The 26,865-nt window shown below is 42.8% G+C and overlaps 1 protein-coding gene across 1 annotated transcript in view; it reads left to right on the top strand.

Moving 5' to 3' along the window:
- Positions 1-26,865, top strand: part of LOC129860487 (copine-9-like) — a 90,417-nt gene that overhangs the window by 44,999 nt on the left and 18,553 nt on the right. Inside the window, exons 7-15 of the mRNA XM_055930900.1 lie at positions 10,853-10,916; positions 22,704-22,807; positions 23,007-23,111; positions 23,480-23,521; positions 23,611-23,686; positions 24,576-24,629; positions 24,746-24,807; positions 25,092-25,138; positions 25,305-25,486. Of these exons, the coding sequence (XP_055786875.1) occupies positions 10,853-10,916; positions 22,704-22,807; positions 23,007-23,111; positions 23,480-23,521; positions 23,611-23,686; positions 24,576-24,629; positions 24,746-24,807; positions 25,092-25,138; positions 25,305-25,486 (736 nt within the window). The remainder of the gene's footprint in view (positions 1-10,852; positions 10,917-22,703; positions 22,808-23,006; positions 23,112-23,479; positions 23,522-23,610; positions 23,687-24,575; positions 24,630-24,745; positions 24,808-25,091; positions 25,139-25,304; positions 25,487-26,865) is intronic.

Consider the following 26,865-nt stretch of genomic DNA (forward strand, 5'->3'; position numbering starts at 1 on the left):
ATCGAACTGAAAAGAGGAGCGAGGCAGGGTTGTGTGTGCTTAGGGTATCTTTAACAGAACGTGACTGGCAGAACGGGTGTTGTATGTGTAGGAGAAGGGCTGCAGTAGGTATCTCAGATAGGGGGGAGTGATGCCTAAGAGGGTTTTATAAATAAGCATCAACCAGGGTCTTGCGACAGGTATACAGAGATGGCCAGTTTACAGAGGAGTATAGAGTGCAGTGTGGTGTCCTATAAGGAGCATTGGTGGCAAATCTGATGGCAGAATGGTAAAGGCACCCTTACTTGCCGATCTATAAATTACGTCTCTATAATTTAGCATGGGTAGGATGATCATCTGAGTCAGGGTTAGTTTGGCAGCTGGGGTGAAAGAGGAGCAATTACGATAGAGGGAACCAAGTCTAGATTTAACCTTGATACGTACTGAGAGAAAGACGGTGAACCATCTCGCCATACTCCCAAGTACTTGTATGAGGTGACTACCTCAAGCTCTAAACCCTCAGAGGTAGTAATCACACCTGTGGGGAGAGGGGTATTCTTCTTACCAAACCACATTACCTTTGTTTTGGAGGTGTTCAGAACAAGGTTAAGGGTAGAGAAAGCTTGTTGGACACTAAGAAAGCTTTGTTGTAGAGCGTTTAACACAAAATCCGGGGAGGGGCCAGCTGATTTTAAGACTGTATCATCTGCATATAAATAGATGAGAGAGCTTCCTACTGCCTGAGCTATGTTCTTGATGTAAATTGAGAAGAGCGTGGGATCTAGGATCGAGCCTTGGTGTACTCCCTTGGTGACAGGCAGTGGCTGAGACAGCAGATGGTCTGACTGTATACACTGCACTCGTTGAGAGAGGTAGTTAGCAAACCAGGCCAAAGACTCCTCAGAGACACCAATACTCATTAGCCGGCCCACAAGAATGGAATGGTTTACCGTATCAAAAGCTTTGGCCAAGTCAATAAAAATAGCAGCAAAACATTGCTTAGAATCAAGGGCAATGGCACTCTCTCTCCCACTATCCATGGAACCACTACAGTCCTAATGAAGTGAGAACTGGCCATACCTCTCTTTGGCTGGATGTCATGGCCCATGTGATTGGCAAATGTTGGTTCGGTCTTGAGGGAGGGACTATCTGTCTGTAGATTGGAAATGGAGCACAGCACTGTAGCTGAGCAATAAACGTTGAGAATGTATTATGCTATAAACCCGTGGCAATATTCCATACTCTATAGCCTCAGAAAGAAACTAGTGAAAAAGCATTGATTGCCAAAGCACCTCTGGTGCACGACATAGTAACATCTTGTAATCAACTTCTTGATAGGGTAATTTTGTGCAGAAATTGTCATGTGAAGCATAATTTATTTTTCTCCCGATTTCAGAAAGCGACAATAAGGTGTTGTTTGTGCAGTGTGCCTGTATGTTATGAGTTCGCCAGCTGGAAAATATGGTAATTGCAGAATCGGAGATGAATTGTTGAGACCTATTTTCTCTCAGACTGAGTGTACTTAGCTTTTTGTCTGTGTGTTCGTGAAGAGGTATGTATGTTCTTATTTTGGGAGCATAAAGAGCGACAACATTTGTAAATAGCAATCATGTTTTATTCCTCAGGAACAGACTCCTAAAACAGAGGCCAGTCATTGACTTTACACATGACCATGGGAGCCAATGTTCTCGATTACCATAAAAGATCCCGTTGGACATCTTCATCCATTTGTCTTTTTATACGTTTTCGGGCGTATCGTCCCCATGCAGCCAGCACTGTGTATTTCCTAGTTCAAATGACATAGCCTTGGCAGAGCTGAGCTGAGCTGAGCGAGAGAGATGTATAGCCTTTGGAAGATGCCACTGGGTTTGGGCCTGCTGTACTTTCTCTATTGGCGAGATAAAAATGTGCTCTGCCTTCTTGGCGTTACCAGAGTGAAGCGTTACCCTCCCCTGTGCCTGTGCACACACACTTATACACAAGCGCACATGCATGCACGCAGGCACACACACACTCACCAATGGTCCTGCTCACATACTGTACCGCCATATTCTGAAAAGTAAAGCATGCAAGTTGCATCCTCCATCACAAACTAAAAGTCTTGTTCAAACAGAAATTATTTGCACGACATATAATTTTGAGAATCCTTTAGAAAAGCCTTCAAAAATGCTTCACCCTGAAGAAAAGCCTTGCGTTCAACAATAAAAACAATCGCCATTCAGCCTGTCTGGTTGGTCACTCAAAAGACCGCTATTTAAAACCGACAATGGATGAAGCTACAAAGATGCCGAGGAAAAGGATGTGGGTTTTGTGCCATTCTCCCTCCTTGACTCTCCGGCATTTAGAAGGCCACATTCCTGGGGGACATGTAGCAAGCTGTGACAGAGAGAGAGAGGGGGACGGGTACAGAAGAACCAACAGCAGACAGAGCCTGCCATCCCAGAGGGGATCTGCAATGACAAAGCCTGGAGACAACTCCTCTGTGTGTTTAGTGTGTTTCACATGGCTGTCAAAACCACCCTAAAAACACGTCCTCCCTGCAACATTTACTTGGAGTTAACTCTGCAAATAACACTGCTGGGTGGTCTGAAAAGTCATAGTCAATCGATCAATAATATAATAATACTCTTAGCAAAAAAATGGTATCTTTAATTTACAGTCTGTAGAAACTATGAGAATAGAAAGGTTCAGAACTTGTGAAACATCACAGCATAGGTGAAAAATATCTGGCAAATAGAAATCAAAACTGGATGGTATTCAGTGATAGATTGGAGGGGTTGATGGGAGCTGAAGGGTGGGACTAAAAAGAACAAGAAGATAACTAATGCATAATATACTGTGTCCATAAAATGTACAGTGCATTCGAAAAGTATTCAGACCCCTTGACTTTTTCCACATTTTGTTACGTTACAGCCTGATTTTGAAACTTATTAAATTAAAAAATATATCAATCTACACACAATAACCCGTCATGACAAAGCGAAAACAGGGTTTTAGTCATTTTAGCAAATGTATTAAAAATAAAAAAAACAGATACCTCATTTACTTAAGTATTCAGACCTTTTGCTATGAGACTCAAAATTGAGCTCAGGTGCATCCTGTTTCCATTGATCATCCTTGAGATGTTTCTACAACTTGATTAGAGTCCACCTGTGGTAAATTAAATTGATTGGACATGATTTGGAAAGGCACACACCTGCCTATATAAGTTCCCACAGTTGACAGTACATGTCAGAGCAAAAACCAAGCCATGAGTTTAAAGGAATTGTCTGTAGAGCTCCGAGACAGGATAGTGTCGAAGCACAGATCTGGGGAAGGGTACCAAAACGTTTCTGCAGCATTGAAGGGACCCAAGAACACAGTGGCCTCCATCATTCTTAAATGGAAGAAGTTTGGAACCACCAAGACTCTTCCTAGAGCTGGCCGTCAGGCCAAACTGAGCAATCGGGGGAGAAGGGCCTTGGTCTGGGAGGTGACCAAGAACCTGATGGTCACTCTGACAGAGCTCCAGAGTTCCTCTGTGGAGATGGGAGAACCTTCTAGAAGGACAACTATCTCTGCAGCATTCCACCAATCAGGCCTTTATGGTAGAGTGACTAGAAGGAAGCCACTCCTTAGTAAAATATACATGACAGCCCACTGAAGGACTCTCATACCATGAGAAACAAAATTCTCTGCTCTGATGAAATCAAGATTGAACTCTTTGGCCTGAATGCCAAGCGTCATGTCTGGAGGAAATCAGGCACTGCCCATCACCTGGTCAATACCATCCCTACGATGAAGCATGGTGCTGGCAGCTTCATGCTGTGGGGATGTTTTCAGCGGCAGGGACTGGGAGACTAGTCAGGATCAAAGGAAAAATGAACGGAGCAAAGTACAGAGAGATCCTTGACAAAAACCTGCTCCAGAGTGCTCAGGACCTCAGACTAGGGCAAAGGTTCCTCTTCCAATAGGACAACGACCCTAAGCACACAGCCAAGACAACGCAGGAGTGGCTTTGGGACAAGTCTCTGAATGTTCTTGAGTGGCCCAGCCAGAGTCCGGACTTGAACCCAATCGAAAATCTCTGGAGAGACCTGAAAATACCTGTGCAGCAATGCTCCCCATCAAACCTGACAGAGTTTGAGAGGATCTGCAGAGAAGAATGTGAGAAATTTCCAAATACAGGTGTGTCAAGCTTGTAGCGTCATACCCAAGAAGACTCTAGGCTGTAATCGCTGCCAAAGGTGCTTCAACAAAGTACTGAGTAAAGTATCTGAATACTTATGCAAATGTCATATTTCAGTTTGTTTATTTTAATACATTTGCAAACATTTCTGAAAAATAAATGTTCTTTGTCATTATGGGGTATTGTGTGTAGATTGATTAAGAAAAAAACAAACAATTTAATACATTTTGAATAAGGCTGTAACGTAACAAAATGTGGAAAAGTCAAGAAGTCTGAATACTTTCAGAATGCACTATATAGTATGTATAAGCTGGAAGTAGAAGCCTAAGTGTTGTTGTCCATTCGTTTTCTCCAATTAGGGGAGAGGTGGTAGGGTTAGGGGAAAAATACAAAGGAAAATATATATATATATATGTGTGTAACGGATGTGAAATGGCTAGCTAGTTAGCGGTGGTGCAAGCTAGCAGCCTTTCAGTCGGTTACATCACACCGCGGCCTTTGTGGAGCGATGGGTAACGACGCTTCATGCGTGTCAGTTGTTGATCTGTGCAGAGGGTCCCTGGTTCGCGCCCGTGTCGGGGTGAGGGGACGGTCTAAAGTTATACTGTTACATATATATATGGCTGGATTGGAAATGATGCAGACTATTAGATTGATAGAAGCCAAAATCTATTTGCAATATTAAAGCTGATCCACCTACTATTTAAAAAAATAAAATAAACCCATCCCCCCCAGCATTGCCTTTATTCACCCCCCCCCCCCCCCCCCCCCCTAGAGTGAGAGGCGGAGGAGAGCCAATCCGAAATGCCCGGCGATGGCCTCCGCGCGGCGGTGGGCGTCGTTTTGTAGGTCACTGTTTTGAGAAGGGGGTATCATGCTGTGGAGGAAGAAGCCCTTCTCTACCACTTACCTGTTGGTTTCTATGGTAACTGAGGAGGACTGTAAGCTCTCCCATAGTGTAAAAGCATGATTGGGCGAATACACTTCATTTTCCCCTTTTGAAGATCAGATATGTGCTCTACGTGACATTGCATGCTGGTCGTATTTTTATCTGTAAGATTTGGTGTGGAGAGCATACCCCATGCTTCCACAATTTCACTCCTGCTGCGAGTTCGCATCCTCACACACACTCATACACACTCATACACACTCATAATCATGGAGCTGCAGTCCTGGCAACTGTAATTAAGGTTTTACTGTGTATTATTAGTTATACACTTTACACCGCCCCATACCACAAGTTGGGAAACAACTATTTGCATACATGATATAGATGTACATACAGTGTAATTGCATATCTATGTAGATTAGCCTTGGGATGTTACGACTGTTACATTTTGATAATGAGGTTTGATAATGAGGTACTATATATAGGATAGTAATTGCACACAAAATTAATGTGGACATACTGTAAGTTAGCAGTGTGTTATGAGCAAATAATAGGTTGCCTGTAATGCAATTAATAGATAGTGATGCATAATAGCTCATGGTGAGCTATTTTCTCTCTGCTATAAGGTTAATGAAGCATCTACCTTCAATATAGTGTTACTTCAATATAGTGTTACTATATTGAACATCCCATGGAATTCACCTGTGATAAAACTAAATGGGAGAGACTCCGGCTAATTCAAATCGGTTGACACACAAACCCAGTTCTTAGTTTGCGATGACAAATCAGCTCATATTGAAAATAATCATTTAGTTTCTACAAACCGGAGCAAAAGTCCTTTCCAATAAGCTGTCGGAGAGACAAATTAAAAAGTCAAACCTCATAGAAGATTCAGTGTTTATAGATAGAGGACATATAAAATACTCCCCCAGTCCATTATCAAAGCAACAAGCTACCGCCACAAGAGTAGATGGAGATATATGAGGTGGAAACATAGCTAAATAAGCTGTCACAGGTGATGTATTGTTCATTTTAGAAATGTATGGGGCACACATTGTGAAATGACACTTTGGGATTTCTCCTGCAGACATCAGGCAATCAAATCACACGTAATATGACAGGTTGTATATAGATGCACATTTCGGTAAATGCTCTGCTGTCCTTTCAGCTCAATGTCAAATCTCCCACATGGTCAGACCTCTTGAGGATCACATTTCGATGCTGTCAAAAGTGTGAAACGATACACGATCAAGGTTCACATGATAAATGTTTTGGGATCCCTGGCAGGCAGGCAGTGTGCAACTGAACAACCTGCCATATATTCCCTCTAGCTACCTCTGCTGTGACATTACCAATTTCTGCCTGGGCTACTTTTCCTCAAGTCTTCTTGTGTTTCTTAGGCAGTCATGAGCCGTTGGCAAGACTTGGGTGTCTTCCTGCTCTTGTGCTCTTGTTAAATCTATTTTAGTTCATCGGCTTTACATGTATTCATGAAACAACAATGCATTCTTTTGGATCCATAGCTACAGGGAGTGGAGTTTAGGGGTGAGTGTAGTTTGTGTGTGCCTCTCAGAGGCAGCTCAGAGGCTCCCTGGGAGAGCAGTGGGTCTCCAGATGTGAGGGGATGGGGGGTAGGAAGTGTGGAGGGAATGGGGGATATTGAATGTGTGGAGGGTGTGGGGGTGTTGGATGTGTGGAGGGGATGGGATGGGAGGTATTGGATGATAAGGGAAGTGTAATTCTCTAGTAGATTATATTTAGTTACTGGGAGGACACCACCTGTCTGTCTCACACACAAATGTGCAGCCAGTTTATGATGTCTACAGCACAACTTTGAGGGCTACTTTGGCTACAGCTCATCATTGGTTAATTTCTTTGGTCATTTTTGGGGATTTTATTTTCAACATTTATGTGGCGGACTTTTCAGGACACTAAGTCCAGTCTAAATCCAGACAGTACAATAGCGTTAGGTAAAGATGGATTTTACTTTTGTCATAAATAATCCCCCAGCTGTCAATGTGTCACGTACATGGAAGGTAAGGAACTATGTTCTCCCAAAGTGCATCACAGACAGCCCACTGTCTCCATGTCAGACACAGAGTGCAGGAACCATCCCATTTCTTTTCTCTGCCTGGCCAACTGAATCTGTGTCTCCTGAAGTTGTTCCAGTATTCTGGTTTATCCCACCCCTGGCTCAACCCATCTGAATCTGGGCCATGGTCCTGAAATATTGAGGACTGTTGGCGCTAGCCGACCTGACACATCCTGAATGTTGTATTCGACCCCTTTGGGTAAGGCCAGCTGCAAAGATGGAACAAGGCAGGCAAATACATGCATAATGAACTAGGTTTTCTTTCTTCTTTTAATGGCTACTTTCTCATGTGTCCACATCTGTCTGTCATTCTCTAGTTCTTGTGGACTGCAATTCAAATACATGTTTTTAACTTTGATCTGCACTGTATACACAATACGTTTCAATAGGAATGCAGCTCTGAAATACACTACATGACCAAAAGTATGTAGACACCTGCTCATCAAACATCTCATTCCAAAATCATGGGCATTAATACGGAGTTGGTCCCCCTTTGCTGCTATAACAGCCTACACTCTTCTGGGAAGTTTTTCCACTAGATGTTGGAACATTGCTGAGGGGATTTGCTTCCATTCAGCCACAAGAGCATTGGTGAGGAAGGGCATTCGCAGTCGGCGTTCCAATTCATCCCAAAGGTGGTCAAAGGAGTTGAGGTCAGGACTCTGTGCAGGCCAGTCAAGTTCTTCCAAACCGATCTTGACAAACCATTTCTGTATGGACCTCGCTTTGTGCAAAGGGGACATTGTCATGCTGAAACAGGAAAGGGCCTTCCCCAAACTGTTGCCACAAAATTGGAAGCACATAATTGTCTAGAATGTCATTGTATGCTGTAGCGTTAAGATTTCCCTTCACTGGAACAGTTGGCAGCATGGATTCGTGCAGGTAGCATTCCGTTCTCCTGCCGACCGCCAAAGCCAGATTTGTCCGTCGGACTGCCAGATGGTGAAGTGTGATTAATCACTCCAGAGAATGCATTTCCACTGCTCCAGAGTCCAATGGCGGCGAGCTTTACACCACTCTAGCCGATACTTGGCATTGCGCATGGTGATCTTAGGCTTGTGTGCGGCTGCTCAGCCATGGAAACCCATTTCATGAAGCTCATGACAAATAGTTATTGTGCTGATGTTGCTTCCAGAGACAGTTTGGAACACAGTAGTGAGTGTTGCAACCAAGGACAGACGATTTTTACGCACTACGCACTTCAGCACACAGCAGTCCCGTTCTGTGAGCTTGTGTGGCCTACCACTTAACAGTTGAGCCGTTGTTGCTCCTAGACATTTCCACTTCACAATAACAGCACTTACAGTTGACTGGGGCAGCTGACTTGTTGGAAAGTCACTGAGCTCTGCCAATGTTTGTCTATGGAGATTGGATGGCTGTGTCCTTGATTTTATATACCTGTCAGCAGCGAATGTGGCTGAAATAATCAAATCCACTCATTTGAAAGGGGTGTCCACATACTTTTGTATATATAGTGTATAAATCTCTGGACTCTTCCGCTCACCTGTCGCTACTCTTGCCATCCCATTTGCCTGCAGACAGGGAGGGGAGTGACGGGGAGGAGATAGGTTTCTGAAGGGCATCCTTCTCTCCAAGGTCTAATCACATTGAGACGTGGTGGGCCTCTAGCTAACGGGATTTCTGCCCTAGTGCTCAAGTTGTCTGCTAAAGGGCCTCGATGGCTGTTTCTATGACGTAATTAGATGACGTGTCCTGATTGCTGCTGATACTGTGACTTCAGTTACCAAGGAAACATACAGTAATTTGTTATTTTCTCTCCGTGTCCAGAACATCATCGTATATTATCTCAGGATGGTGAAGACGGAAACTCTGTTGTCCACTTCATTTTCCATTTCCTCACCAATTTACTGTGATTACTCACAATGTGTGCTATAACTAGGGTTACAAAAGGGAGGATATATTACTGGAAACTTTCAAAGTTTACCAGTAAACTACCAGAATTTTGGTAACTTTCGAGGTTTATATGGAAATTTATAAGATGACATCTAGTGACATTTTGGGGTACTTCAGATTACACAGGTCTCTGTAATTATCTCTGGCCCTCTGTGTGGCCTTATCACATGTACAAATATTAAATAACATCATTTTTAAATAAAACCTTGAATATCAAAGCCATAAAACAGTATCCTAAATATTAACCATCAACTTAGTGAATACAATTGGTGTTTAATATGAGGATTTCAACATTAAATATCTTGTATAAAAAAATGTTTTACACACTTTTATTTATTTAACTATGTCAACATATATTTGTTGTCAATGTTTTGGCATCAAACTGGTAGCAGTTGTAAGAAAAGTCAATAGTTGGAAGAGTTGCAGAGTTAAAACAAATAATGTCATTGTTCATTAGATGTTTTTTTTTACTTACGCTATTTTCTCTTGAACCTTATGGTCTATCCACTAGAAACTCATGGACAATATGGATACGGACATAAAAATGTATACTATATATGAATACATTTTGTAAAAGTTAGTCATGTATAAATGACCAAAGTTATCATAGATTGCCATAGATTGTCTATTAATTACAAAAGATTACGTTCATTTTGGTAAATTACCGATAGCTTTGCAACCCTAGATATGACACCTTATAGTAAAAACAGAGGGTTGTTTAATGAGGGATGCCCAATCGCAGTCAGACTTGCACAATGTGGTACATCGCAAGACTATTGCCTCTGTAACTCAGTGAGCACGCTATGAGATTGGGCATGGTTTGATTGGACAGCTCTGTTATGCAGGAAATACCAAAAGGAAAATGTGTGTCAAGGTGGAAGATTGAGACATACCTGGATAGGTGACCCATCAGCACCCTGTACCACTGTGAGACAAGGCCTCTGCTCAGTGTAGGTGATAAGGTGATGTGCTAGGAGGTCGCCCCTGTCAGAGAGAGTGACGTGCTGGATGTGGTGAGAGGATGAGCTGCACCACGGGAGAATCTCAATTGCATTTCCTTGATTCCTCACATCCTTCTCCAACCTCATGAGATGAGAAGCTCAGAGGTCCCTCCCTTCTGACCTTCTCCTCCAATGGGTTTTGATAAAGAGGCAAGGAGAGAGGACGCGAGGAATCAGAGTAATGCAATTGATATTCTCCCCAGAAGTTCACTCTACTAATGACTGGAGGAGGGGAGTGGAGCGAGCTATAGCTGGCCCAGAGTTACCCAGATTTACCCACTGCACAGTAATTGGCCAGCTTGCAGGTTTGACCTCGCAAGCCCCTTACTGTCACACAGCCTCTTGCTCACCCTCTCTCGCACTTCTTCGGCTTGTCTGCTCTGGCTTTCTCTACCCTCGCTCTCGCTCGCTATCCTTTCAGTTCATTGAATCGTGCCTTAATTGGAATAAATTGAATCGACAAAGTGAAAGTAAGTTTAAATGAAGTAAAAACAAAAGCTTTAACCTTCATGTGATGGCAACTGCATTAAAGCAGAACAAGATAGAAAAGATGGCTGTGTGAACGTGCTATGCAGTATGTGTTGCATGGTTAATGAATTCTGACTCAATATTCCGAGGAAGAGCGGGACTGTGACTATATGACTAAGTATCATATTGTCATTAGTATTAAAAGATATCTCACTCTGTCTTGCTCTCTCTCTCTCTCTCTCTCTCTCTCTCTCTCTCTCTCTCTCTCTCTTTCTCTCTCTCTCTGTCACTCTCCCTCCCCCCCTCTCTCTTCCATCATTTTCTCTTTTTCTCTTTCACAGTGGGATTCCTGGGAAGAAGTTGGGGGCCATTATCTTTGCGGCGGAGGAGCTCAGTAACTGTAGGGTCAGTACCTGACAAGTCACCTTTTTCCCCTCTGAGGCCACGAAAGTCAGCTTTTGTTTCAGCCATTGTTGTGCCAAGGCAGCAGCTACTCTTCCTGTGGTCCAGCAACATTAAGGCAGTTACAGTATATACAATTTAAAATATTACATGACACTGCATTTCATAACACTTTTCACAACACATTAAGTATGTGCCCTCAGGCCACTACTCTAGTATCACATATCTACAATTTAAAATCCCTGTGTACGTGTGTGTAGAGTGCGTGTCTTATCATGTGTATGTGTGTCTGTGTGTGTGTCTCTTCACAGTCCACGCTGTTCCATAAGTTATATTTTTATCAGTTTTTTTAATCTGATTCTACTGCTTGTATCAGTTACCTGATGTGGAATAGAGCACCATGTAGCCATGGCTCAATGTAGTACTGTTCATCTCCCATAGTCTGTTCTTGACTTGGGGATTGTGAAGAGACCTTTGGTGGTATGTCTTGTGGGGTATGCATGGGTGTCCGAGCTGTGTGCTAGTAGTTTAAACAGACACCTCAGTGCATTCAGCATGTCAACACTTCTTACAAAAACAAGACGAGGAGAGAAAGGAGCGGGAGAGTTCATCTCCATGTTTGTTTACCCCAGAAATAACTGAGAGGGTTTTTCTCAGAGAGCGAGAGAGAGAGAGAGAGAGAGACACTGCTTAGAAATTCAGATGAGCGTGGGCGGAGCTCGCCACTCTGTCACTGAGGAACTGGCTGCTAAGAGATTTCCCATGATGCCCCTCTCCTGCTATCAGCCACCTCTGAATCTGCCCCTGCGTTGTACTGCGCTGGAGAAGACTAACTTATTACAGTGGCTCCATGTGTGATGCTTCAGTCCCGGGGCGTCTCCACAGGGACCTGTCCTACTAGTCCTTCTGCCCAAAACAGAGCAGCGGACCAACCAACGGATGCACGACCACTGACAGACCATAAACAGCCATACATATTGTTAAGCCCTCAGACTGAATAATAGCTTCCATGTGATGAATTCTGTACGGTGTTGTTTTTTAATTTCCTCTCGAGGTAAAAGGGGTTGGCTCCAAGTCACTATTAAAGCTAAACATGCTTTCTGTGGTTATTATGCTGTACGGCTTTCTTCACATGTTGGAGCGCCTGTTAGTTAGTTGTGCTGTAGAGCTTCTGTCCAGAAGCATATTCCTTATTTTATGAATATCGCTATCTGCAACAGAATATCATCGTGGATAAAAATGTTATGTCTCTGCGTCGAGTATGAAGGAAGTTAGAGGTAGTTTCACAAGCCAATGCTAACTAGCATTAGCGCAATGACTGGAAGTCTACAGGAACATCCGACTCTGGGAAAGTAGATACAGGGCTTCATTTCCAAAAACTATTTGTGACCAACCGGTTGGATTGGGTCTCTTGTAGCAAAATTTGAAATTATGTTTTTTACATTGGATAAAAGTAGAGACTGGTAAAATGTAATATCATACACAACAGTTGAGGAACAATGGGAAAGTCATTCTACTTTGAAAGTTGATAAACTTGTAACCCCACTTCTGAGAAAAGGACCCTTGAATGTTTTGGTACACCTACTCGAGAGCTCTTATTTGTATACACTCATTCAGGATTGTTCACACCCTCTTTAGCCTTAGCCCCACCCATCTCTTTAAGAATTCAACTGTGAGGCAACGTCTATCGACATGTCTGTAGACAGTTCTCGTTGTGACATCATGTACATTCTAGTGTCGTCCGACATCAAACTTGTCGTTGTCGTTATGAAAAAGTGTAAACACAAAAACGACAGGCTGCGTGACATCAGCAGCCTGGTGGTCCAAAATAGCATAACTGGTGGGGTTTTTTAACCAATAAACCCATCTGTTTAAAAATGTATTTAGGATATGTCAATCTAGCAAACCAGGCAACTAAAAGCAACTTTCTAAACAATGTTTTGGTTAGTTTCTAGCTTGTTAGCTAGCTAGCTAACATTAAGTTATATACTCACAACAAGATCATTATTTACAAGATAATGGAAAGCTAAATACAAAAAAGTTGTTTACGGTTGTGAGTGTGACAAAATAAAAGCAGGTCATTCTACCAGTGAATTTTAGAACTTGGACACTGTCTCATTGGCCTAACGTTATATCCTAATTTGACTTTGGCGCAGGTCATGTTGTTCTTCACATTGCCATCTCTGGTAAATGCACACTATATCAAATAAAATCAAAGTGTATTGGTCACATGCACAGGATATAGAAGGTGTAAACGGTTCAGTGAAATGGTTACTTGCATAATGGAGTCTTTTGTTTAGAAATGAATGAACAATGAACAATGAACCATAAAACAATGAACCATAAACCCAACTCATAACATTACTACCCTGCATGAATCTGCTGGCAGCTAAAGCTAACAAACTAGCTAGGTTCAATGTTAGCTACCTAGCTAACGTTAGGCTATAACTAGCAATGCAAATGGCTGTGTGATATGAATAATATTATTACACAGATCATTCACTTAACGTTCGCTAGCGAGCCAGCCAGCTAATGTCAGCTAGCTAGCTAACAGTATTGGGTTTATAAGCACAAATATCGACTCTGCGCTTGAGCATGCTTTTGCGGCACAGTTGATAGCGCGCTGGACTTCGGGCTAAAAGGTTGAGGGTTCGAGGCCTGCTCCCTGCCTGTTTCATTACATTGGTGTCAGAAGTGATCGGACCTTGCATCCACGACAGTGCGTGTGCTTGGCTGGTGAGCGCGTTCCTGGTAGACGTAGAGTCGCAAGCTAGCATGTATAAATGTATAACATCTGAAAATGTAGCTTGTTCGACTCTCTTACCCGTATACATGAATGAACGCTTCTCCCTCTCTGTCATGGATGCCATGGTTGCCCTTTAGTTTGAAGATATAATCTCGGAGACAGGTGTTTTATACAACAGCCTTCTACTGTCTGTTCTCTTTTCAACTCCCTCCACATTATTTTCACATTATATCTCCTTAGATATCATACTCTGTTTCCACCGAGCATTACACTGATTTCAAAACTCGGTCCTCCAGAAAGTGGAGAGCATTAGCAACACTTATGCAGTTCTTCATGATATCTTTCAAAATAGCCACGTTAGAGTCAGGTGTGATTACCAAAAAAGATGGCAGCATTTTAGAAAGCTCCAAATGCCCACATGTAAATATTGAAATTCAACGACATACACTTAATATACTGACTTGAAGTGCAGTATAATATAAAGATCATTTACATTTTGAAACATCTCGCTAAAGTGGCGTTATTGGAATGTCGAAACACGCAAAAAACTTATTCGGGCCTACCACGCAGTATTCACAGAAGGCCACATCGACTAGCAAATAAACAGGAAGTCTTTCCGAAACCCCCACCAAGACATGGATAAACACATAACCCAAGAGAAATCGGTAAATCTGAAGGATCTATTTGAGCAAATGGGAAAGATGAATACGACTTTGTTGGGTGTTGCATCCGATGTCGCCACGATAAAAACAACTACCCGAGCTAAAGGAAAAAGTTGATGCGATACAAGAGAGGATGGATGGGGCAGAGTGGCAGTGTGTGCCTGATGTTCTTCTCGTGTAGTTGTTTCCTCGCTGTTGCAAACTTCTTCCTCTTCATTGCCAGTTCCTGGAAAGGGAACATAGTGACCAAGTAGGATTTATTATGAACAGGTAGGCTCTTACACCTCATGTGGTTAAACCGTTCAAATATAGTTCCTACCGTTGCTGTCGCCTTAGCTGCTGAGAAGGCATTTGATAGGGTAGAGTGGGCTTTTCTCCTAAGAACCCTAGGAAAATGTGTTTTTGGTCCTGGCTTTTGTAAAGGGATAAGTGTCCTTTATTCCAATCCTAAAGAAACAGTTCTTACAAATGGAATTATGTGTCCTTTTTTAGTCTTTCTAGAGGCACAAGGTTGGGTTGCTTTCTTTCCCCTCTCCTGTTTACCATAGTTTTAGAGCCTCTTGCGACACTGATAAGTACAGATACAGAAATTGGGGGTGTCCATGGAGGAGGAAAAGAACACAAGCTGCTTATGTATGCAGACGATATTCTTCTGCTGGTCTCTGATCCTCTTTAGTCTCTTCCACAATTACTTACTTGTATTGAATCATATTCTAGTTTGTCAAGCTACAAAATTAATTGGGATAAGTCGAAAGCAATGTCAATTGATGCCATATGTTACTCTGGAAATGTTAAATGGGTTCCTACTGGGATGAAAGATTTGGCTTAAACATTTAGTTCAAATTTGGAGGAAGTGATGGGACTAAATTTTGAGCGACTGCTAGACAAGATTAAGACCAATATAGAAAAATGGGAAGAGAGAGAACTTTCTTTATGGTGAAAGATCAACGTGATTAAAATGGTTGTGGTCTCAGAATTTAATTATATCTCTGCAATGTTACCTATGAATATTCCAGACCGTTTTTTAAAAACTATATGACATAATAATTAAATAAATACTTTTTTGTGGGACGTAGTGTGCTTCTCCATTTTGTGCCCATTTGTACCTTTAATACAACTATAGTAGTAGGTGTATGTGTGTTAGTATCTTTAGGTGTGAATATGTGGGCTAATCTGTGTTTCATGTGGGGAAGAGGCAGAGAAGGGAGGCAAAGAAAGGAGAGTGGGAGCAAATGCGGTTCGAGACGACTGTCCCAGGGCCCTATTAACTCAAAATCAGCTCCTGCGTTTCAAGGATAAGAGCAGCATTTCAAAGGGTTGGGGCTGATTGTGCAGCCAATCATGCTCTTGATTGGCCTAAGAGCCAAAGCAGGACTCAAGCACGGGCTAGGAATGTGCTGGAAAGAGTCTGGCATTGCGGCAGAAGAGGTTTTTAGTCATAGCAGTGCTACAGTGAAGTCTATGAATTCAATTATACAATGGCTGGGTCTAATCCTGGATGCTGATTGGTTAAAACCGTGTTCCAGCCAGTGTCTATTCCACCTCTTACCATCGGCTAAGGCTATGACGGCGAAATACCTATTTACTCTTCCATCTCACTGCGCAATCCACTGTCTCATCAGACCAGCAGTGGTGAACGATGGCTATTGGACCTAGTGGGAGAAACAAAATCTTCCAACACGTTGTACCAACAACAACCAAAATTACAGAAACATAGCATCACTTAATGCGTCCAACTGAATCTAACAGGCCTGAGGTTGAGCCACGCTGTGGTCTGCCACTAACAAATAAAATAAAATAAAACTTTTTGTCACATGCGCCAAATTCAACAAGTGTAGACCTTACCGTGAAATGCTTACTTTCAAGCCCTTAATCAATAGTGTAGTTCAAGAAGAGTTGAAAAAATATTTACCAAATAAACTAAAGTAAAAATAATAAAAAGTACACAATAAAATAACAATAACGAGGCTATAATACTTTTTTGTGGGACAGGAAAAAAAACAGGATTAATATGAAGGTGTTCTCACCAAGTGATGTAGGAGGATTGGCCTTACCAGATGTTAAATTGTACAATTTACCATTTGAAATGGCAAAATTTGCGAAGCATTGGTGTAAAGGGGATGCTGGCTTGTATTTGATAATAATAGATCGGGAACTAAGTTATCCTTTCCCCCCTGTTGATATTCAGTCACATAGTCTTACAGTGGAGAGGTCAGTTGAAACTACCAAACCCAATTGTCTTACACTTGTATTGAGGTGTGGAGAACAGTACACAAGATATGTGGAATTTCACATCTGAACAACGATGTTCATCATTGTAGCACAATCGTAGGCTACGGATAGGAAAGAAGTCTGTGTACTGCTCAATATGCCTCAGCTAGCCCTTTTGTTCCACCTCCCGCACACACCTGGTTTAAATGGTGTCTCTAGAGATTAAACCTCTCTCATCGTCACTCAATGCCTAGGTTTACCTTCACTGTACTCACATCCTACCATACCCTTGTTTGTACATTATGCCTTGAATCTATTCTTCCGCGCCCAAAAACCTGCTCCTTTTACTCTCTGTTCGGAACGCACCAGACGACCAGTTCTTATAGCCTTTAGCCGTACCCTTATCCTACTCCTCCTCTGTTCCTCTGGCGATGTAGATGTTAATCCAGGCCCTGCAGCGCCTAGCTCGACTCCCATTCCCCAGGCACTCTCATTTGTTGACTTCTGTAACCGTAAAAGCCTTGGTTTCATGCATGTTAACATTAAAAGCCTCCTCCCTAAGTTTGTTTTATTTACTGCTTTAGCACACTCTGCCAACCCGGATGTCCCAGCCGTGTCTGACTCCTGGTTTAGGAAGGCCACCAAAAATCCTGAAATTTCCATCCCTAACTATAACATTTTCCGACAAGATAGATGTCAATGGCGTGCGTACTGGGAGCGGAGTCAGGTGCAGGAGAGCAGAGAGTTGTGAACAGGCGCAGACTTTATTTAGGCAGGAGAAACCAACAGATGGACACCACTGCGTCGAAGCCTCCAGCCAAAGCAAAAGTGCAAATGCGCAAACAGTCACAATAACATACCTCGTGAAATAAAACACGGAATAAACGCATACCAGTGAAGCATGTCAACATAGACACGTAACACAAAACAATCTCACACAAAGACATGAGGGGGAACAGAGGATTAAATACCTGTAGTGTGATTGGGGAATGAAAATCAGGTGTGCAGGGAACAAGACAAAACAAATGGATAAATGAAAAATGGGGCGGCGATAGCTAGAAAGCCTGTGAGGTCGACCGCCGAACGCTGCCCGAACAAGGAGAGGGGCCGACTTCGGTATAAGTCATGACAATAGAATTGCCCAAGGGGGACAGAGTTTAAATCTACTGCAGAGATAGCCTGCAGAGTTCTGTCATACTATCCAGGTCTGTGCCCAAACAATTCGAGCTTTTACTTTTAAAAATCCACCTTCAGCCCCCAGCTGTGCCCTGGACACCATATGTGAATTGATTGCCCACCATCTATCTTCAGAATTCGTAATTTTAGGTGACTTAAACTGGGACATGCTTAACACCCCGGCCGTCCTACAATCTAAACTAGATGCCCTCAATCTCACACAAATTATCAATGAACCTACCATGTACAACCCCCAATCAGTAAACACGGGCACCCTCATAGATATCATCCTGACCAACCTGCCCTCTAAATACACCTCTGCTGTCTTCAACCAAGATCTCAGCGATCACTGCCTCATTGCCTGCATCCGTAATGGATCTGCGGTCAAGCGACCACCACTCATCACTGTCAAATGCTCCCTAAAACACTTCAGAGAACACATTGACCTCATTCCGTCAGTAGAGGATGACTGGTTATTCTTTAAAAGTGCTTTCCTCACCATCGTAAATAAGCACGCCCCATTCAAAAAATGTAGAACCAGGAACAGGTATAGCCCTTGGTTCACTCCAGACCTGACTGCCCTTGACTAGCACAAAAACATCCTGTGGCGTACTGCATTAGCATCGATTTAGCCCCCGCGATATGCAACTTTTCAGGGAAGTTAGGAACCAATATACACAGCCAGTTAGGACAGTAAAAGCTAGCTATTTCAAACAGAAATGTGCATCCTGTAGCACAGACTACAAAAAGTTCTGGGACACTGTTAAGTCTATGGAGAATAAGAGCACCTTCTCCCAGCTGCCCACTGCAATGAAGCTAGGAAACACTGTCACTACCGATAAATCCACGATAATTGAGAATTTCAATAAGCATTTTTCTACGGCTGGCCATGCTTTCCACCTGGCTACCCCTACCCCGGTCAACAGCTGTGCACGCCCCACAGCAACTTGCCCAAGCCTCCCCCATTTCTCCTTCACGCAAATCCAGATAGCTGATGTTCTGAAAGAGCGGCAAAATCTGGACCCTTACAAATCAGCTGGGCTAGACAATCTGGACCCTCTCTTTCTAAAATGATCCGCCGCAATTGTTGCAACCCCTATTACTAGCCTGTTCAACCTCTCTTTCGTATCGTCTGAGATCCCCAAAGATTGGAAAGCTGCCGCGGTCATCTCCCTCTTCAAAGGGGGATACACTCTAGACCCAAACTGTTACAGACCTATATCTATCCTACCCTGCCTTTCTAAGGTCTTCGAAAGCCAAGTTAACAAACAGATCACCAACCATTTCGAATCCCACCGTACCTTCTCCGCTATGCAATCTGGTTTCAGAGCTGGTCATGGGTGCACCTCAGCCACGCTCAAGGTCCTAAACGATATCATAACCGCCATCGATAAAAGACAATACTGTGCAGCTGTATTCATCGACCTGGCCAAGGCTTTCGACTCTGTCAATCACCACATTCTTATCAACAGACTCAACAGCCTTGGTTTCTCAAATGACTGCCTCGCCTGGTTCACCAACTACTTCTCAGACAGAGTTCAGTGTTTCAAATCGGAGGGCCTGTTGTCCGGACCTCTGGCAGACTCTATGGGTGTGCCACAGGGTTCAATTCTCAGGCAGACTCTTTTCTCTCTATACATCAATGATGTCGCTCTTGCTGCTGGTGATTCTCTGATCCACCTCTACGCAGACGACACCATTCTGTATACTTCTGGCCCTTCTTTGGACACTGTGTTAACTAACCTCCAGACAAGCTTCAATGCCATACAACTCTCCTTCCGTGGCCTCCAACTGCTCTTAAATGCAAGTAAAACTAAATGCATGCTCTTCAACCGATCGCTGCCCGCACCTGCCGGCCCATCTAGCATCACTACTCTGGACGGTTCTGACTTAGAATATGTGGACAACTACAAATACCTAGGTGTCTGGTTAGACTGTAAACTCTCCTTCCAGACCCACATTAAGCATCTCCAATCCAAAATTGTATTTAGAATCGGCTTCCTATTTCGCAACAAAGCATCCTTCACTCATGATGCCAAACATACCCTCGTATAACTGACTATTCTACCGATCCTCGACTTCGGCGATGTCATTTACAAAATAGCCTCCAATACTCTACTCAGCAAATTGGATGCAGTCTATCACAGTGCCATCCGTTTTGTCACCAAAGCCCCATATACTACCCACCACTGCAACCTGTATGCTCTCGTTGGCTGGCCCTCGCTTCATATTCGTCGCCAAACCCACTGTCTCCAGATCATCTATAAGTCTTTGCTAGGTAAAGCCCCTCCTTATCTCAGCTCACTGGTCACCATAGCAGCACCCACCCATAGCACGCGCTCCAGCAGGTATATTTCCCTGGTCACCCCCAAAGCCAAATCAAATCAAATCAAATGTATTTACAGTGGGGGAAAAAAGTATTTAGTCAGCCACCAATTGTGCAAGTTCTCCCACTTAAAAAGATGAGAGAGGCCTGTAATTTTCATAATAGATACACTTCAACTATGACAGACAAAATATAGAAAAACAAATCCTGAAAATCACATTGTAGGATTTTTTATGAATTTATTTGCAAATGATGGTGGAAAATAAGGATTTGGTCAATAACAAAAGTTTATCTCAATACTTTGTTATATACCCTTTGTTGGCAATGACAGAGGTCAAACGTTTTCTGTAAGTCTTCACAAGGTTTTCACACACTGTTACTGGCATTTTGGCCCATTCCTCCATGCAGATCTCCTCGAGAGCAGTGATGTTTTGGGGCTGTTGCTGGGCAACACAAACTTTCAACTCCCTCCAAAGATTTTCTATGGGGTTGAGATCTGGAGACTGGCTAGGCCACTCCAGGACCTTGAAATGCTTCTTACGAAGCCACTCCTTCGTTGCCCGGGCGGTGTGTTTGGGATCATTGTCATGCTGAAAGACCCAGCCACGTTTCATCTTCAATGCCCTTGCTGATGGTAGGCTTTGTTACTTTGGTCCCAGCTCTCTACAGGTCATTCACTAGGTCCCCCCGTGTGGTTCTGGGATTTTTGCTCACCGTCCTTGTGATCATTTTGACCCCACGGGGTGAGATCTTGCGTGGAGCCCCAGATCGAGGGAGATTATCAGTGGTCTTGTATGTCTTCCATTTCCTAATAATTGCTCCCACAGTTGATTTCTTCAAACCAAGCTGCTTACCTATTGCAGATTCAGTCTTCCCAGCCTGGTGCAGGTCTACAATTTTGTTTCTGGTGTCCTTTGACAGCTCTTTGGTCTTGGCCATAGTGGAGTTTGGAGTGCGACTGTTTGAGGTTGTGGACAGGTGTCTTTTATACTGATAACAAGTTCAAACAGGTGCCATTAATACAGGTAACGAGTGGAGGACAGAGGAGCCTCTTAAAGAAGAAGTTACAGGTCTGTGAGAGCCAGAAATCTTGCTTGTTTGTAGGTGACCAAATACTTATTTTCCACCATAATTTGCAAATAAATTCATAAAAAATCCTACAATGTGATTTTCTGGATTTTTTTTCTCATTTTGTCTTTCATAGTTGAAGTGTACCTATGATGAAAATTACAGGCCTCTCTCATCTTTTTAAGTGGGAGAACTTGCACAATTGGTGGCTGACTAAATACTTTTTTGCCCCACTGTATATAGCCCTTCGTACATCAGCTGATATCTCAAAGTGCTGTACAGAAACCCAGCCTAAAACCCCTAACAGCAAGCAATGCAGGTGTAGAAGCACGGTGCCTAAAAACTCCTTAGAAAGGCCAAAACCTAGGAAGAAACCTAGAGAGGAACCAGGCTATGAGGGGTGGCCAGTCCTCTTCTGGCTGTGCCGGGTGGAGATTATAACAGAACATGGCCAAGATGTTCAAATGTTCATAAAAGACCAGCATGGTCAAATAATAATAATCACAGTAGTTGTCGAGGGTGCAGCAAGCCAGCACCTCAGGAGTAAATGTCAGTTGTTTTTTCATAGCCGATCATTAAGAGTATCTCTACCGCTCCTGCGGTCTCTAGAGAGTTGAAAACAGCAGGTCTGGGACAGGGAATTCCTCCTTTGGCTGCCTTTCCTTCCAGTTCTCTGCTGCCAATGACTTTAACGAATTGCAAAAATCACTGAAGCTGGAGACTCATATCTCCCTCACTAACTGTAAGCATCAGCTGTCAGAGCAGCTTACAGATAATTGCACCTGTACATAGCCCACCTGTAAATATCCCATCCAACTACCTCATCCCCATATTGTTATTTCTTCTTCTCCTTTGCACCCCAGTATCTCTACTTGCACATTCATCTTCTGCACATCTATCACTCCTGTGTTTAATTGTTAAGTTGTAATTACTTACCCACTACGGCCTATTTATTGCCTTACCTCCCTAATCTTACCTCATTTGCACACACTGTATATAGATATTTATATTGTGTTATTGACTGTACGTTTGTTTATTCCATGTGTAACTCTGTGATGTTGTTTGTGTCTCACTGCTTTGCTTTATCTTGTCCAGGTCGCAGTTGTAAATGAGAACTTGTTCTCATCTGGCCTACCTGGTTAAATAAAGATGAAATTAAATTAAATAAAAAAAACTAGAAACTATGGCTAATGAAAGGAATTCATACAATAGGCAGTGGTGGGAAAAGTTCTCAAATATCATACTTGAGTAAAAGTAAAGATACCTTAAATAGAATATGTTCTATACACTGCCAAGATACCTTTCTAGCTAAAAGACTATGTTAAAGTTTACACTTCCTCTTCCAATGAACTTTGGGAAGGTCAAAATGAAACTGTCTACCAAATTGCCATTATCATTCACCTGATGATAAGACGAGATGTCAAATGTTTTGGTGCGAACATATGTTGGAGCTCCCTGGGTCACAGGTTTGCCTGGGTGGGGGACCCCGGGCAAGAAAAGTAAAAAAGAAAACCTGCCTTAGGGCTAGACTACAGTAATATGTTGATTATGTGCTACAGTGGGACGCTATCCAAAAGTTCTCTGTTGATGTTCTTCTCCAGGACATTGCTACCATGCAGCTGTGTGCCAACAAGCTGGACAAGAAGGACTTTTTTGGGAAGTCTGACCCCTTCCTGGTCTTCTACCGAAGTAACGAAGATGGAACGTGAGTGTACCTGCCGAGGGAACATCCAATGTCTAGTTCCATCTGTGTTTTCAATGTTCTACCATATACTTGGACTGAGTATCTAGCTCTCAGTATCCCATTTTCTTGGGATTCTCTCAATGCTTGTGATATTTCCTTGTTTCACAGGTACGTACATTGTGAGTTCCTTTCTGTAACTTTCTCTACTACTCTGTTCCAGGTTCACTATCTGTCATAAGACGGAGGTGGTTAAGAACACCCTGAACCCTGTTTGGCAGCCCTTCACCATCGCAGTGAGGGCCCTGTGTAACGGGGACTATGACAGGTTAGAGAAAGACACTGTCTGGGCGGAGCCAATGGGGAACCTCTACAGCAGGGTCTCCCAAACTCTGTCCTGGGGCATTCAGAATAATGCCAGCAGTCGGCCGTGGTGTCCCAGTGGCCAGCACTGGTGTTATTGGAATTGACTCAGATGATTTTACACTACATCTCACACCAATCAATGTTAACGATGCTGACGGAGTCTCTGTGAGTCAGTGTGTACTGTTGACAGGATATTAGCCTACCTCTCTTGGACATGTATCAGCATGACACTTTTTCCTTAGGTCACGTAGGTCTGTGGTGGTTGTGTCTAAGGTCATGTTGAACAAATTAAATACTTTTCTTTAATTGTTTTTTCTGCTTTCCTACTAGAACGGTTAAAGTGGATGTCTATGACTGGGACAGAGATGGAAGGTACTTTTTTGTGCTCTTTTTGATGAACACATGAATGTCTGTAAGGCTTTGTGAATATGTGTCAACCCTTCAGCTATTCTTCCCTTCAGCCATGATTTCATCGGTGAGTTCACCACAAGTTACAGAGATTTCTCGCGTGGACAAAACCAGTTTAATGTCTATGAGGTGAGCCACAAATGTTTGTGTATTTTCAGAAGCATATACACTGAGTATACCAAACATTAGGAACACCTTCCTAATATTGAGTTGCACCCCCCTTTTGCACCTTAAAGCAGCCTCAATTTGTCGGGGCATGGACTCTAGAAGGTGTCGAAAGCGTTCCACAGGGATGCTGGCCCATGTTGAATCCAATACTTCCCAAAGTTGTGTCAAGTTGGATGGATGTCCTTTGGATGGTAGACCATTCTTGATACAAACAGGAAACTGTTGAGAGTACCCCGTTCAAAGGCACTTAATTATTTTGTCACGCTCTGAATGGCACACATACACAATTGTCTCAAAGATTAAAAATCCTTCTTCAACCTCTCCTCAACTTCATCTACACTGATTGAAGTGGATTTAACAAGTGACATCAATAAGGGATCATAGTTTCACCTGGATTCACCTGGTCAGTCTATGTCATGTTTTGTATACTCAGTGTACATACACTACCGTTTAAAAGTTTGAGGTCACTTAGAAATGTCTTTGTTTTTGAAGGAAAATAAAAAAAAATGTCCATTAAAATAACATAACATTTATCATAAATACAGTGTAGGCATTGTTAATGTTGTAAATGACTATTGTAGCTGGAAACGGCAGATTTTTTATGGAATATCTACATAGGCGCACAGAGGCCCATTATCAGCAACCATCACTCCTGTGTTCCAATTTCATGTTTTCAATTTTCATTACTATTATCAGGCATATCCTTTCAGTTGTCAAGTTTGTTGTACCTTGAATAGATATGTACATCCACATTATGCACAATATTTACCACAAGCATCTTCAGTTCATATTGCTTTAATAATTTACTGTAATCGTTTTCTTATCCATTCGTTTATTTTCCACAAACCAGGTTCTAAATCCAAAAAAGAAGGGCAGGAAAAAGAAATACATCAACTCCGGCACAGTACGTACCTTCCTCATATCTGCCTGTCAGCTTCACCATTGTATTGATTTATAGGGGTAATTATTGGTATCATACTATCCTTCTCCCCATCCCCCCACCCTCACTACGATCACCAGGTAACACTGCTGTCCTTCAAAGTGGAGTCAGAGTATACGTTTGTGGATTTCATCCGAGGCGGGTGAGTTGAATTTTAATTAGCCCAGTGTTAATTCGGCCCATCGCTATGTGGATTAACAGCTTGAGAACCCCCCAGACTAAAGGTCTTGGACATGGACTTATTTGCATCACATTCACACTGCTCCAACTAACCAGTTTGTCAATTTGGCCCATAGGACCAGGGCCAGAGTAATAGAACTATTCAACAAACTATTGATCAAAGTCCTGGTTGAAGAGGTTTGGTCCTCTCAGACGCCAGAATTCTAATTTGGATCAAGTTGATCTATTTTATGTCCTTCCCACCAGGACACAACTCAACTTCACAGTAGCCATCGACTTCACTGCTTCTAATGGTAAGTCTGGAGCTTAGGGCTGTCATAGGCCATATCAAAAATATATTTATGCACATATTATATAACACAGTGGAATAGGTCACGACAGGAATCAGCAGTGAGTGGACATTAATTTATCTTCATTTCAGTTGTGTCTCTATGTGTGCTTGTCTGTGCTCTCTGACAGGTAATCCGTCTCAGCCCACTTCCCTCCACTACATGAACCCGTACCAGATGAACGCCTACGCCATGGCACTCAAAGCTGTGGGGGAGATCATCCAGGACTACGACAGTGACAAGCTTTTCCCAGCCTATGGCTTCGGAGCCAAGCTGCCCCCCGACGGAAAGATCTCCCACGCCTTCCCTCTGGTTAGACACACACACACACACACAAGCACTGCTACTAGACACACTCTGATAGATCCAAATCCAGAAGTGCATCCACACATTTTGTATCAGATTGGAGTAAGAAACCTCTAGCTATATTTCAGATTCTTTCTCATGGTGTGCTTCTCTATTTTGTGCCCATTTGTACCTTTTAATACAACTATAGTAGTAGGTGTATGTGTGTTAGTATCTTTAGGTGTGAATATGTGGGCGAATCTGTGTTTCATGTGGGGAAGAGGCAGAGAAGGGAGGCAAAGAAAGGAGAGTGGGAGCAAATGCGGTTAGAGACGACTGTCCCAGGGCCCTATTAACTCAAAATCAGCTCCTGCGTTTCAAGGATAAGAGCAGCATTTCAAAGGGTTGGGGCTGATTGTGCAGCCAATCATGCCCTTGATTGGCCTAAGAGCCAAAGCAGGACTCAATCACGGGCTAGGAATGTGCTGGAAGGAGTCTGGCATTGCGGCAGAAGAGGTTTTTAGCCATAGCAGTGCTACAGTGAAGTCTATGAATTCAATTATACAATGGCTGGGTCTAATCCTGGATGCTGATTGGTTAAAACCGTGTTCCAGCCAGTGTCTATTCCACCTCTTACCATCGGCTAAGGCTATGACGGCGAAATACCTATTTACTCTTCCATCTCAATCCACTGTCTCATCAGACCAGCAGTGGTGAACGATGGCTATTGGACCTAGTGGGAGAAACAAAATCTTCCAACACGTTGTACCAACAACAACCAAAATTACAGAAACATAGCATCACTTAATGCGTCCAACTGAATCTAACAGGCCTGAGGTTGAGCCACGCTGTGGTCTGCCACTAACAAATAAAATAAAATAAAACTTTTTGTCACATGTGCCAAATTCAATTACCATGAAATGCTTACTTACACACCCTTAATCAATAGTGCAGTTCAAGAAGAGTTAAAAAATATTTACCAAATAAACTAAAGTAAAAAATAATTAAAAAGTAACACAATAAAATAACAATAACGAGGCTAAATACAAGGGGTACCGGTACCGAGTCAATGTGCAGGGGTACAGGTTAGTCAAGGTAAGTTGAACATGTAGGTAGGGGTGAAGTGACTATGCATAGATAATAAACAGAGAGTAGCAGCAGTGTACAAAAGAATGGGGGGGTGTCAATGTAAATAGTCCGGTGGCCATTTGATTAATTGTTCAGCAGTCTTATGGCTTGGGGGTACAAGCTGTTAAGGAGCCTTTTGGTCCTAGACTTGGCGCTCCGGTACCACTTGCCATGCGGTAGCAGAGAAAACAGTCTATGACTTGGGTGACTGAAGTCTCTGGCAATTTTTTGGTCTTTCCTCTGACACCGCCTATTATATAGGTCCTAGATGGTAGGAG

This window comes from Salvelinus fontinalis, chromosome 8, assembly GCF_029448725.1.
Source record: "Salvelinus fontinalis isolate EN_2023a chromosome 8, ASM2944872v1, whole genome shotgun sequence".
NCBI classification, from domain to species: Eukaryota; Metazoa; Chordata; class Actinopteri; order Salmoniformes; family Salmonidae; genus Salvelinus; species Salvelinus fontinalis.